This window comes from Hemiscyllium ocellatum, chromosome 8 (genome assembly GCF_020745735.1).
Source record: "Hemiscyllium ocellatum isolate sHemOce1 chromosome 8, sHemOce1.pat.X.cur, whole genome shotgun sequence".
Taxonomy (NCBI): Eukaryota; Metazoa; Chordata; class Chondrichthyes; order Orectolobiformes; family Hemiscylliidae; genus Hemiscyllium; species Hemiscyllium ocellatum.
The window spans coordinates 114,991,256-115,005,606 of record NC_083408.1 but is presented as its reverse complement, the minus strand read 5'-3'; the positions used below and the strand labels follow the sequence as shown (position 1 = coordinate 115,005,606).

The 14,351-nt window shown below is 46.2% G+C and overlaps 1 protein-coding gene across 2 annotated transcripts in view; it reads left to right on the top strand.

Moving 5' to 3' along the window:
* nudt14 (nudix (nucleoside diphosphate linked moiety X)-type motif 14) overlaps positions 1-14,113 on the top strand; it is a 115,415-nt gene extending 101,302 nt beyond the window's left edge. For both annotated transcript variants that reach the window (XM_060829496.1, XM_060829497.1), the window contains exon 5: positions 11,009-14,113. In XM_060829496.1, coding sequence (XP_060685479.1) covers positions 11,009-11,273 — 265 coding nt within the window. In that variant the 3' untranslated portion in view covers positions 11,274-14,113. The remainder of the gene's footprint in view (positions 1-11,008) is intronic.
* The last annotated feature ends 238 nt before the right edge of the window (positions 14,114-14,351 follow it).

Below are 14,351 nucleotides of genomic sequence, written 5' to 3'. Positions count from 1 at the left end.
GAAGCCAGTTAATAAGGAATACAGTGACCTTCAATAATAGGGACTTCAAGTCCAAGAGCAAGGATGTCCTTATACAAAGTTGAAGTCACTTACCAGACTATAGGGCTGCTCTCTCATTAGAGAGAGACAGAGAGAAGACGACTGGACTTTAGTTAGGAGTTCCCCATGGTAGACTAATGGAGAAAGTGAAGTCACATGGTGTGCAGGGTGTTCTAGCTTGGTGGATAAAGAACTACTTGAGCAACAGGAGACAGAGAGTAGTAGTTGAAGGGAGTTTCTCGAAATAGAGAAAGGTGACCAGTGATGTTCCACAGGGGTCAGTGTTGGGGCCACTGTTGTTTGTAATATACATAAATGGTCTGGAAGAGGGCACTGTTGGTATGATCAGCAAGTTTGCAGATGACACAAAGATTGGTGGAGTAGCAGAAAGCAGAAGGGACTGTCAGAGAATACAGGAGGATATAGATAGACTGGAGAGCTGGGCGGAGAAGTGGCAGATGGAGTTCAATCCAGACAAATGTGAGGTGATGCATTTAGGCAAGACTAATTCTAGAGCAAATTATACAGTGAATGGAAGAGCCTTGGGAAAAGTTGATGGGCAGAGAGATCTGGGAGTGCAGGTCTATTGTACGCTGAAGGTTGCTGCACAGGTGGATAGAGTGGTCACAAAGGCATATAGTATGGTTGTCTTCATCGGACGGGGTATTGAGTATAAAAGCTGGTAAGTCATGTTAACATTGTACAAGACATTGGTTTGGCCGCATTTAGAATATTGTGTACAGTTCTGGTGGCAACATTACCAAAAGGATGTGGACACTTTGGAGAGGGTGCAGAGAAGGTTTACGAAGATGTTGCTTGGTATGGAAGGTGCTAGCTATGAAGAGAGGTTGAGTAGGTTAGGTTTATTTTCATTAGAAAAAAGGAGATTGAGGGGGGACCTGATTGAGGTTTACAAAATCATGAAGGGTATAGACAGGGTGGGTAGAGAGAAGCTTTTTCCCAGGGTGAAGGATTCATTAACGAGAGGTCATGTGTGAAAGGTGAGAGGTGAGAAGTTTAAGGGGTATATATGTGGCAAGTACTTCACACAGAGGGTGGTAGTTGCCTGGAATGCGTTGCCAGCAGAGGTAGAAGAGGCAGGCACAGTAGATTCATTTAAGGTGCGTCTGGACAGATGTATGAGTAGGTGGGGAGCAGAGGGATACAGATGCTTAGGAATTGGGTGACAGGTTTGGACAGTGGATTTGGATCGGCTCAGGCTTGGAGGGCCGAAGGGCCTGTTCCTGGGCTGTAAATTTTCTTTGTTCTTTGTTCTTGTTTTGGTTATCCTATGTGTCACCATGCCTCAGGTTGAGAAGAAGAATCTTTCATGATAACCTCAGCTGGTGCAGAAATTGAATCCATATTGTTGGCATCACTCTGCATCATAAACCAATTATTCATCCAACTGAGCTAACCAACCCCCATTGATGCCATGATGTTATGATAAACCCGCATAAAATACTGGTTCAACTTCAAGTGAAATATTGTGTCCAGTTCTGGGGGGATTACACTTTGGGAAATACAGGAAACCGTTGGAGAAAGTACAGAAAACATTCTGGAGAATAGTTGTAAGGATGAGGAACTTCAGTTTTTGTGGATAGATTGGAGAAGCTGGGGCTGTTTCCCTTGGAGAGGAGAAGATTGTAACAGATCTGATTGAGGTGTTTAAACAGATCTAGCAACTCAAGACTGGACACTGATGAGGCGCTGTGGGCCATCAACAGCAACAGAATTGAACTCCAGCACAACCTGTGATCTCATGGCCTGGCATATCCCCCACTCAACCAAGACCATCAAGGCAGGGGATCAACCCTGGTTCAGTGGAGAGTGCAGGAGGGCATGCCAGGAGCAGCACCAGGCGTACCTCAAGAGGAGGTGTGAAGCTACCAAACAGGACTGCTTGAATACCAAACACATAAGCAGCAAGTGATAGACAGAGGTAAGAAATCCCACAACCATTGGATCAGATCTAAGCTCTGCAGTTTTCCTGCATCCAGTCATGAATGATGGTGGACAATGAAACAGTTCACTGGAGGAGGAAGTTCCACAAATATCTCCATCCTGCTGAAGTCTGAAAGTCCGCTGACAAAGCCAGCTCTTCCTGTTTACAAGGCTATACAAGTGAAAACTGGATTCTCATCAAGTAACATCTCTAAAGGTACTAAATACTGCAAAACATATGGGCCCTAACAACATTCCAGCAATAGTACTAAAGGCATGTGCTCCAGAACTTGCCGCTCCCCGAGTCAAGCTGGTCCAGTACAGTTACAACACTAGTATCTACATGACAGTGTGGAAAGTTGCCTAGGAATGTCCTGTACATAAAAAAACAGGACAAATTTAACCCGGCCAATTACCATCCCATCAGTCTACTCTCAATCAGTAAAGTGATGGAAGGGGTCACCAACAGTGCTATCAAGCAGCACCTGCTCAGCTATAACCTGCTCAGTGAGGCCCAGTTTGGGTTCCCCCAGGGTCACTCAGCTCCTGACCTCATTACGGCCTTGGCTCAAACATGGACAAAAGAGCGGAATTCCAGAGGGGAGGGGAGAGGGACAGCCCTTGACATTGAGGCTGCATTTGACTGAGTGTGGCATCAAGGAGCCCTGGCAAAACTGGAATCAGTGGGTATCAGGTGGAAACCTCTCTGTTGGTTGGAGTCACACCAAGTATGTGGATGTGGTTGTTGGAGGTCACTCATCTCAATTCCAGGATATCTGTGTGGGAGTTCCTCAGGGTATTGTCCTAGGCTCTATCTTCAAATGACCTTCCTCCATCATAATGTCAGAGTGGGGATGTTTACTAATGATTTAACAATGTTTAGCATCATTCGTGACTCCTCGAATACTGAAGCAGTCCATGTCCGGGTTTGGGCTGACAAGTGGTAAGTAAAAGTTCCAGGGAATGACCATCTAGAGAATTAAACCATCACTCCTTCATATTCAATGGTGGCCCTATAACTGAATCCTCCATTATCAACACCCATTGACCAGAAACTGAACTGGACTCGTCTGTGTAAGTACTGTGGCCGTAAGGGCAGAGCAGAGGCTAGGAATACCACAGCAGATAACTCACCTCCTGATTCTCCAAAGTCTGTCCACCTTCTACAAGGAATGTGATGAAATGCTCCCCAATTGCCTCAATTGGTGCAGCTCCAACAATATTCAAGAAGCTTAACACAATCAACAAGCATCCATCCCTCCCCCACCGACGCTCAGTAGCAGCAGTGTCTACCATCTTCAAGATACACTGCAGACATTCACCAAAGCTCCTCAGACAGCACCTTCCAATCCCATGGCCATTTGCATCGAAAAGGACAAGGGAGGCAGATAAGTGGGAACATGAGAACAAGTTCCCCTCCAAGCCACCCACCATGCTGACTTGGAAATTTATGGCTGTTCCTTCACTGTCATTGGGTCAAAATCCTGGAATTCCCTCCCTAAGGGCATTGTGGATCTACCTACAGCACATGGACTGCAGCTGTTCAAGAAGCCAGCTCAGCCCCACCTTCTTAACGGCAACTAAGGATGGCCAATAAATGCTGGGCCCAGCCAGCGACATCCATTTCCCATGAACGAATAGCAAAAAAAACCATGAGTGGGCCTAGACAGAGTAGATGCAGAAGCTGTTCCCATTGACTGAAGGATTGAAAGCCAGAGGAAACTGATTTGAGGTGACAGGCCTCTGGAGGATGATGTTCACACAGCAAGTGGTTCAGATCTCAAACGTGATAGAGGCAGGTTCAATCAATGTATTCGAGAGAGAATTTTTTTTTAATCCAAAACTACAGAGTTATGGGGATAAGGTGGGCAATTTGTTCCTTCAGAGAGCCAGCACAGACGCAATGGACCAAGTGGTCTTCTTTATGCTGTTACTGCTCTGCAGTTCTGTGAAAAAAGACTAACATCACCAAATTCAGCTTTCACCCTAATCATCTGATACATTAACAGCTTCATTCACTAATTACAGTCATTAACCTTTATTAATGAATCTATAACAGGAGCAAATGTGAGTTAGGAATCTGCCATTTGGGAGAGGGGGGAGGTTTGTGAACAATGGTCTAAAATCACCTGGTCCTCACAAGTGACCTCCATTCACTATTGGTAGTGTCTCAAAATGACCCTCCAGCTCTTTTCTCCATATCAAGAGAAATTGCCTACCAACAATGAGGGAGGTGATAGCTGAATGGTATTATCACTCAACTATTAATCCAGAGACCCAGGTGATGTTCTGTGGATCTGGGTTCAAATCCTGTCATGGCAGATGGTGGAATTAAAAAATCTGGAATTAAGAGTCTATTAGATTAGATTACTTACAGTGTGGAAACAGGCCCTTCGGCCCAACAAGTCCACACCGACCCGCCACCCACACACCTAACCTAACACTACAGGCAATTTAGCATGGCCAATTCACCTGGCCCGCACATCTTTGGACTGTGGGAGGAAACCGGAGCATCCGGAGGAAACCCACGCAGACACAGGGAGAACGTGCAAACTCCACACAGTCAGTCGCCTGAGTCGGGAATTGAACCCAGGTCTCAGGCGCTGTGAGGCAGCAGTGCTAACCACTGAGCCACCGTGCCGCCCAATATTGATGACCATGAGATCATCATTGATTGTCAGGAAAACCCATCTGGTTCACTGATATCCTTCAGGGAAAGAAACTGCCATCCTTAGCTGCTCTGGCCTACATGTGACTCCAGACCCACAGCAATGTGATTGATTCTTGGCCAAGTAGGGATAGGAAATAACTGCTGGCCTAGCCAGTGACACCCTCATCCTGTGAATAAATAAAGAAAAAAAATACTTCAGACTCTGTGTTTTATAGTCAGCATTGGTGTCCCAGCAACTGTTCCCAAACATTTATGTCCATCCTGTTAGCTATGGCAGCTAGTTTACCTTTTACCCATACTCCTTAAACAGCAGCAACAAAAGCCTGCATTTATATAGAACTCCTCAAGTCAGTTACATCTTTGATCTGTTTTGTTTCTCATTCTATAATGTACCAGATTTAAAGTTACAGTGACTTGTTAATGGAACTCTGACACCCATTCTCCCACTCTCTGATCTTACTCTCAGATTTTTTTTCTGTTTCTATTATGACTTTAGCTGATGGAGCTATTGGGAAGTCAGATCCAGAATAAACTTGGATTAACAGATCATCTGTCTACAGTTTTGTTTAGCTGGTTCATGTGGTAGTTAGTTCCTGGGACATAGTCACATGAGGCTGCAGATTTTCTGTAATAAGAGAATGTAGGTTTATCAAAGCTGAAGTCACCATTGTCTTACCAAACTTCTCGCCAGCTGTCAATAAGAGCTACTTCCTCATCAGAGAGAGAGAGAGAAAACCAGTGATGCTTTAACCAAAGGGTCACCATGCCTCAGAAAGTCATTATGGTAATCACAGCTGGTGTAGGAATTGAACTCACATTACTCGCAATCACAAACCAGTCATCCAACCAACTGAGCTAGAGACAAAGAAAACCAAGGTACTAAACTGTAAATACCATTAGCCAGATCTAAAATACAGAGCTAACAAAGTTTTCCAACACGATCCATTACAGAGATTCGAGTCCAGAGAAATCACACCCCACTTTCAACTCTTTAGAGCTCCACTAAACTTTCCAAATCTGAACTTGCAACATGAACATTTTCCGAAATCTGAGTGTACAGTTTGTCAGGTCTCTAGTTTGGAATTTTCACAAACTTAGCCGTACCCCTGAGGTAATTATCTCCTGAACAGCCCAAAACAACTTCGAGGATAGAAGCTAAACTTGCTTTAAAACATGCAACCCTGGTGCCATCTGAACGACACCTTACTTGTTTAACTAGGAGAAAGTGAGGACTGCAGCTGCTGGAGATCAGAGTTGAGAGTGTGGTGCTGGAAAAACACAGCAGGTCAGGCAGCATCCGAGGAGCAGGAAAATCGACGTTTCGGGCATAAGCCCTTCATCAGCAATGAGGCTTGTGAGTCAGAGCTGAGAGACAAATGGGAGGGAGGGTGGGGTTGGGGGGAAGGTAGCTAAGAAAGCGATAGGTGGATGAAGGTGAGGGAGAAGGTGATAGGTCAGAGAGGGGAGTGATGGACAGGTCCAGAAGGTGGTGCCAAGTTGGAGGCTTGGGACTGGGATAATGTTGGGGGGAGAGGGGACATTAGGAAACTGTTGAAATCCACATTGATCCCATGAGGTTGCAGGGTCCTCAGGCGGAATATGAGGTGTTCTTCCTCCAGGCATTAGGTGGTAAGGGTTTGGCGATGGACGAGGCCCAGGACCTGCATGTCCTTGACGGAGTGGGAGGGAGAGTTAGGTGGTGGACTTGGTGAGTGCGGGTGTCCCAGAGATGTTCTCTGAAACAATCTGCTTGAAGGGGTCCTGCCTCTCTGATGTAGAGGAGACCACACCAGGTGCAATGGGTGTAGTAGCTGACATTGGGAGAGGTCCAGCTGAATTTCTGAAGGATGTGGAATGATCCCTTGGGGCCTTGGACAGAGCTGAGGAGAGTGGTGTGGGGCGCAGGTTTTGCGCTTCCTGCAGTGGCAGGGAAAGGTGTCAGGAGTCCTGGTGTGGGCTAGGGCGTGGACCTGACGAGGGAGTCGCGGAGGGAATGGTCTTTCCAGAACACTGATAGGAGTGGAGAGGGAAATATATCTTTGGTGGTGAGGTCTGTTTGGAGGTAGAGGAAGTGGCAGGAATGATACGTTGTATGCAGAGGTTGGTGGGGTAAGGCGGGTTCTGTACTTGTTGCATTGTGAGGGGTGGGGTTCAAGGGAAGTGATGAGTGAAGTGTTGGAAATGCGCTGGAGGGCATTGTCAACCATGTGAGAAGGGACGTTGTGATTGTGGAAGAAGGAGGCCATGTGGGGTTTTCTGAAGTGGAAGTGGTCATCCTGGGATCAGATGTGGTGGAGGTGGAGGAATTGGGAATACATGGTTACTTGTTGTAAACCTAATCGCATAAGGGTATGAAAGCATAAGGGGAGGAGATGACATGGTGATACTGACACTACAAGTAATGCAGAACGCCAAGTTATTGTTCCCAGGAGACTGTGGCAGATGGTGAAATTAGAATTCAGTAAAAATCTGGAATAAAATGCTTGCTGAATGATGACCATGTGATTGCTGACAATTACTGTAAAACCCACTTGGTTCACTAATGAAATCCGCCATCCTTACCTGGTCTGGCCTCCATGGGAATCCAGACCCATAGCAATGTGGTTGACTCCTAACTGCCCTCTGTACAGTAGAGATGGACAGTAACTGCCTATCCAGCAACATCTACATCCCTTGAATTTTTTTTAAAAAACTGACAGCTTTAGGGAGAGACCGAACAGGCTGGGGCTGTTTTCCCTGCAGGCTGAGGGGTGACCTTATAGCGGTTTATAAAATAATGAGGGGCATGGTTAGGGTGAACAGCCAAGATCTTTTCCCTGGGATAAGGGTGTCTAAAACTAGAGGGGCATAGGTTTAGGATGATGGGGCAAAATTTAAAAGAGACCTAAGGGGTAACGTTTTCACAAAGAGGGTGGTGCATGTGTGGAATGAGCTGCCAGAGGAAGTGGTGGAGGCTGGTACAATTACAACATTTAAAAGGCATCTGGATGGGTATGTGAATAGGAAGGGTTTAGAGGGATAGGGCTGAAAATGTGTTGCTGGTTAAAGCACAGCAGGTCAGGCAGCATCCAAGGAATAGGAAATTCGACGTTTCGGGCATAAGCCCTTCATCAGGAATGAGGAGAGTGTGTCAAGCAGGCTAAGATAAAAGGTAGGGAGGAGGGGCGATGGAGATGTGATAGGTGGAAGGAGGTCAAGGTGAGGGTGATAGGCCGGAGTGGGGTGGGGGCGGAGAGGTCAGGAAGAAGATTGCAGGTTAGGAGGGCGGTGCTGAGTTGAGGGAACCGACTGAGACAAGGTGGGGGGAGGGGAAATGAGGAAGCTGGAGAAATCTGAGGGGTCAATTGCTGGCAAGTGGGACTAGATTAATTTGGATTATCTGGTCGGCATGGACAAGTTGAACCGATAGATCTCTTTCTGTACGGTACATCTCTGTGTCTTTCCCTAAACTCCACAGGGGTCTGCAGTCACCTGTTATCTGAGATTTCATCACTTCTGGGAGGACTGTCTGACATTTTGTAAGAGTAAGTCCTTCCCAGAAATACCTAACACCCATCTCCCTCTATTTTAAAATCTGAGTTCCAAAAATTTAACTTAATATGTATAAATACTGTACCTTCACACTAACACTCCGAGCAGAATTTTCTCTATCTCATAGTGAGGTGTGTTTTGGCTTGAAGTAAATTTGTAGATGAAGGTGTCAGGTCAGTGTGCAGCCTGTTCCTGGTGATCTAGCTGGAGGTCATCAGCAGTGGCAGGATAATCTGACCTGGAAGCAGCAGTTAGTTCAATAATCGTAACCTAACGAGGGATGGCTCTGTATAGAATTAGGATGCTCTCTTTTGCAATTAGGAGTCAGGACATAACTGGGCGAATGGTTTTGTCTCAGAGGGTTGTATGACTCTGGAATTTGTAGTCTCAGATGGCCTTTTAAATGTTGTAATTGTACCAGCCTCCACCACTTCCTCTGGCAGCTCAGTCCACACACGCACCACCCTCTGTGTGAAAACGTTACCCCTTAGGTCTCTTTTAATACAGAGGTGGATCGATTCTTGGAGGTGCAGTTCTGAAAAAGGGTTACTGGACTCAAAACACAAATTCTGTTTCTCTCTCCCCAGACAGTGCCTGACCACCTGAGTTTAACCAGCAGTTTGTTTCTGTTTCAGATTTCCAGTAATCACAGTTTTTAAAAAGTTGTTTTATTGAAGATAATTTGTATAGAAGTTCAGACCAGCTTCATAGTTAGTCTTTATCCTATTCCTCAGTCGGATTGATGTGGAACTGACGGAGCTCATAGTTCTCTTTGCTGTTTGCAAACTTATGAAACTAGTAACATGAGTTGTTTCTCTTCAGGTACTTCTTGGTGAGGTGTTTCAGACACCTCGAGGAGAATGGAACCTCAGAGGTAACACTGACCTTCCTCTTGTTCCTCATTGCTCAGGTTCCCAGCTTTACCTCTCACTTTGATGAGTTTCTGCAGGAAAATAGGAGAAGATCAAGATGTCTGATTAGGTGCAGTCCAATTTGGACTTCAGCATAGGTCTCTTCTCTGGCCTTTTGTCAGAAGCTTCTTTATGGGAGCCATGTCTACACAAGATGGCAGAGTGAATATATTGTGGATAGATTCTTGCTAAGGACAGGAATCGAGGGTTATCTCAGGTAGATGGGAATGTGGAATGGAAATATAGACTATCCTGAAAATGTGTTGCTGGTCAAAGCACAGCAGGCCAGGCAGCATCTCAGGAATAGGGAATTCGACGTTTCGAGCATAAGCCCTCGAAACGTCGAATTCCCTATTCCTGAGATGCTGCCTGGCCTGCTGTGCTTTGACCAGCAACACATTTTCAGCTGTGATCTCCAGCATCTGCAGACCTCATTTTTTACTTAAATATAGACTATCCGCCAAAACTCCACAGAGGAAGGTATCTGTCACTAGGTCACCCTTATCTGCACATGAACAGTCCTTGACTTTAATTCTGCCTCATTCAGAGTCAGGTACCAGAGTATCAGGATTTCTGGCACTCCGCTTTCTATCTGTCAGACAGGGTTCCCTGATTGGACCAGGTTAACTGGCCCAAGTCAGGGAACTTGTACTTTATAAAAAAGAATAAAACATTTATTGAACAGGGAGCGCATGAGCTAAATGACATGAGGCAAAATGAATGGTTTGAAAGATTTCATTACAGACATCGCAAATAGGATTTGGGAAAATTGTTTTTCACTCAGCAGGTATTGGGAATCTGGAATGGACTGTCTGGGAAGGTCAGGGAGGCCAGGATCTTTAAATATCATTACATTCAAGGATATGGGACAAGTGCAGGAAATTGGGATTAGTGCGCCTTTTAGTGGTAGTTATGATGGTGCTGAAAAATGTGTTGCTAGAAAAGCGCAGCCGGTCAGGCAGCATCCAAGGAGCAGGAGAATCGACGTTTCGGGCATGAGCCCTTCTTCAGGAACCTGAAGAAGGGCTTATGCTCAAAACGTCAATGCTCCTGCTCCTTTGATGTTGCCTGATCTGCTTCGCTTTTCCAGCAACACATTTTTCAGCTCTGATCTCCAGCATTTGCAGTCCTCACTTTCTCATAGTTACGTTGGTACCAACTCGATGGGCCGAAGGGCCTTTTCTGCACTGTATGAATCTATGCTGTAACTAATTCATTCAATGATTCAGTTCAATATTTCATCTTGCCTATTTGCTCTATCTTTGTACCACAATCGCGCCTTCCCTTGCCTTTCTTATTCTGTCTCACTACTTAGTTCTCTGTGTCCCTCTGTCTCACGTTTTTAGATCAACCTCTGTTTGCTTGTATCTCTCTCTCCACCTCCGAACTCTGTCTGTCTGTCTCTCTCTCTCTCTCCACCTCTGACACTCTCTCTTTCTCTCTCTGTCTGCCTATATCCTCTCACTGTCACTGCCTTTCATTGCCTTTTTGTCTCTCTCTGTCTGCTTTGTTTCCCATTCTCAGTGTCTATCTCTCCCTTTGTCTGGTCTCTATATTTTCATTCTTGCTTACTGACACTGTCAGTCACTGTCATCTCATTCGTTTCTGCTCGTCTATCTCCTGCAGTCTGTTGATCCCTCTTCTTCTGGTCTGGTTTCTCTCTCTCTTTCACTGTCTGTCACTCTCACTGTCCATCAATCACTTGCTATCCATCTCCCTCTTGCCTGTTTTGCTCTTTCCCCATCCATCTGTCTATCTCTCTCTCTATCTATCCAGCGCCCGTTATTCTCTCTTCCTAACTCTCTCCCACTCATTCGCTCTCTGTTTGGCAGCTTTCTCCCTTCTGTGTCCAGCCTGGACTGGTCACGTGTGTTTACTCCATGTGAGTGAGTGTGTCCTGTTTCTCCCTCAGGTCCGGTGTTGGGGTGACAGGATCCAAACACACCATGTTTTACGTGGAGGTATCAGATGATCTACACGTAGGATCGGGTGGAGGGCAGGCCGAGGAGGGAGAGCTGATCGAAGTGGTTCACGTGCCCCTGAAAGACTGGCAAACATTTGTATTTGACGAGTGCATCCCCAAAACAGTGGGTGTGAGTTTTGCTTTCATGTGGTTTCACAACAGCATCGCACCTCAACTGCAGGGCTCCAAGTGCCTGGCGTCATCCTCTCGATGAGGAACCACTCTCTCACCATGAGCTTTGAGACTACAGTTGAGTTAGTGTAAACTCGGGCAGAATCAGTGCCAGAAGTTCTGTCAAACACAAACAGTTTCAGGGCTGATCAAATGTAAACGCAAAGATCCACCTTCAGGCATTTCTATAGTTGTTCATCTTCACTTCTGATTGACTTTTTCTGAGGAAAACGGGAACAGCAGTTGACCGTTCAGCCCATCGAGCTTGTCCCACCATTGACCATGATCATGGCTGGTCAAACACTTTAATGTCTTTGACTCTACCTTATACACACTCAGAACCTCAGCAGCCACGGCCCTGTGTGGGAGAGAATCCCTCAGGTTCACAACCCCATCACAAACTATTTTCCTCATCTTGGGGCTAAGTTCACATTCCCCCTTACTTTTAAATTGTGCCCCTGGCTCTAGACTCCCCAACCAGGGGAAACACTTGCATCTAATCTGTCTATCCCTTTCAGTATTTTGTGAACTTCATTTAAAGCACCTGTCATTGTTTGAAACTCTCGAATATTAGATTAGATTACTTACCATGTGGAAACAGGCCCTTCGGCCCAACAAGTCCACACTGACCCACCGAAGCGCAACCCACCCATACCCCTACATTTACCCCTTACCTAACACTGCAGGCAATTCAGCATGGCCAATTCACCTGACCCGCACATCTTTGGACTGTGGGAGGAAACCGGAGCACCCGGAGGAAACCCACGCAGAGACGGAGAGAACGTGCAAACTCCACACAGTCAGTCGCCTGAGGCGGGAATTGAACCCGGGTCTCAGGCGCTGTGAGACAGCAGTGCTAACCACTGTGCCGCCGTTCCGCCCACCAGCAGGTCCAGCTTGTCCAATATCTCTCTCTCCACAGGGCAGTCCTGCCCTCCCAGGAACAGGACTGGCTGGTGAACCTGTATTGTACTCCCCCAATGGCAATATTCTCTTTCTTGAGATAAGGACACCAAAACTGCACACAATGCTGCAGGGGTGGTCCAAGCAAGCTCCTGTAGAATCTCATGAGTTCTTTATGATATCTTGGGACGGCATGGTGGCTCAGTGGTTAGCACTACTGCCTCACAGCACCACGGTCCCAGGTTCGATTCCAGCCTTGGGTGACTGTCTGTGTCCATTAGCCCTGATTGGAGTTTGCACGTTCTCCCCATGTCTGCGTGGGTTTCCTCCAGGTGCTCCAGGTTCCTCCCACAGTCCAAAGATGTGCAGGAGAGGTGAATTGGCCATGCTAAATTGCCCATAGTATTAGGTGCATTAGCTAGAAGGGATTGGGTCTGGGGGGGTTACTCTTTGGAGGGTTGGTGTGGACTTGCAGGGCCGAAGGGCCTGTTTCCACACCGTAGGGAATCTAATCTAATCTTTGAGGGGGTTGTGATCCTGTTAAAGGCTCTTGGTTATTTCTAATCATTTGTGGAACGTGACGTGATTACACTAATTTAAAATAAAACAGGAGAGCTCTTTAAAGTGTCCCAAGTCAAAGACATCGATCTGGACAGATTATCTGCTTATCACATTGCTGTTTGTGGGATCCTGCTGTGCACAAAATGGCCACTATCTTTCCCACTTTCCAAAAGTGACTGCAGTTCAAAAGTACTCTGCTGGGTGTAAAGAACTTGTGTCATGTGCTATGGTGTTACTTACACTGTCTCCTGAGGTTGAGTTAGGTTCCTGTCTTTATATTTTTGTTTTTATGGGATGTTGGGATTATGGCACATTATATTCCTCTCTAGACAGTTAGGAGTCAACCACATTGCTGTAGATCAGGGGTGTGCTGGCTGGGCCAACATTTCTCCCCCGTCCCTAATTACCCCCTTGAGAAGGGGGTGTGGTGAGCTGCCTTGTGTAGACCAGAGCAGGTTCCTTCCATTAGTGAGGATGGGGGGAAGGGGTAGGTTTTTACAGCAAGCCGTAATAGTCATACTGACCACTAGAACATAGAACATAGGAAAGAACGAGGAGCAGGGGTAGGCCGTCCCTCAGTAAGGTCATGGCTGATCCTTTCGTGACCTCAGCTCCACTTCCCCGCATTTTCACCATGGCCCTCAATTCCTTTATTTTTCAAAAAAGCTATCTACCTTAGCTTTAAAAGCGATTACTGACGTAGAGTCAACTACTTCTCTGGGCAAGGAATTCCATAGATTAACAACCCTCTGGGGTTGTTGTCACTAAGACTTGTCTATATCAATTTTAATTGGATTTCAGTATCACCCAATTGCCTGGTGAGATTGGATGCCGCATCCCCACTGGGTCTACATTAATAACCCAGTGACGATCCCACGATGCCACCTCCTTCCCCTGGAGTCACTGAGTTATTGGGGTGACTCCAGGCCACAACTGAAACGACTCAGAGGCACAGTGTACATACGACAAGTTTCATGTTGGGAGCTCACTCCAATTGTAAAGGATAAGACTGACCTACACCCAGGGGTGGGGCACACAGCACTCTCACACTGCCTGTTAAAGGGAAAGATTATTAGCCGGTATAATAGAGCTGAACCCTGAAAAACCACTCAATGAGAGTTCAAGTCCCTGACCTCAGTTAGCAATTGGTTCAAACAAGGCTTGAGAATTCCCAATTCACATTTTGTTCCATTTACAAGCCACCTCGCCACAGCTGCCTTCTGGGTGATGAACAAATGGGAACAGGAGGGGACCATTCAGTCCCATGGGTATACTGCACTGTTCAATATGATGATGGCTGATCTGATTGGAATCTCAAATCCACCCTGGTGCCTGCTTTTTCTACCTTTTCACTCTTGATCTGGAGGAGCTGGTGTTGGACTAGGGCGACAAAGTTAAAACTCACACAGCACCGGGTTATAGCCCAACAGGTTTATTTGGAAGCACTAGCTTTCAGAGCGCTGCTCCTTCATCAGGTGGAGCGTCGCTCTGAAAGCTAGTGCTTCCAAATAAACCTGTTGGACTATAACCCGGTGCTGTGTGAGTTTTAACTTTTGAGTCTTGTTAGTCAAGAATCTAAAAATATACCTCCTTATTTTCAGACATAAATTATGTTTAATCTGTGTCCTCTGTACGCCAGAGGGAAACATCTTGCACC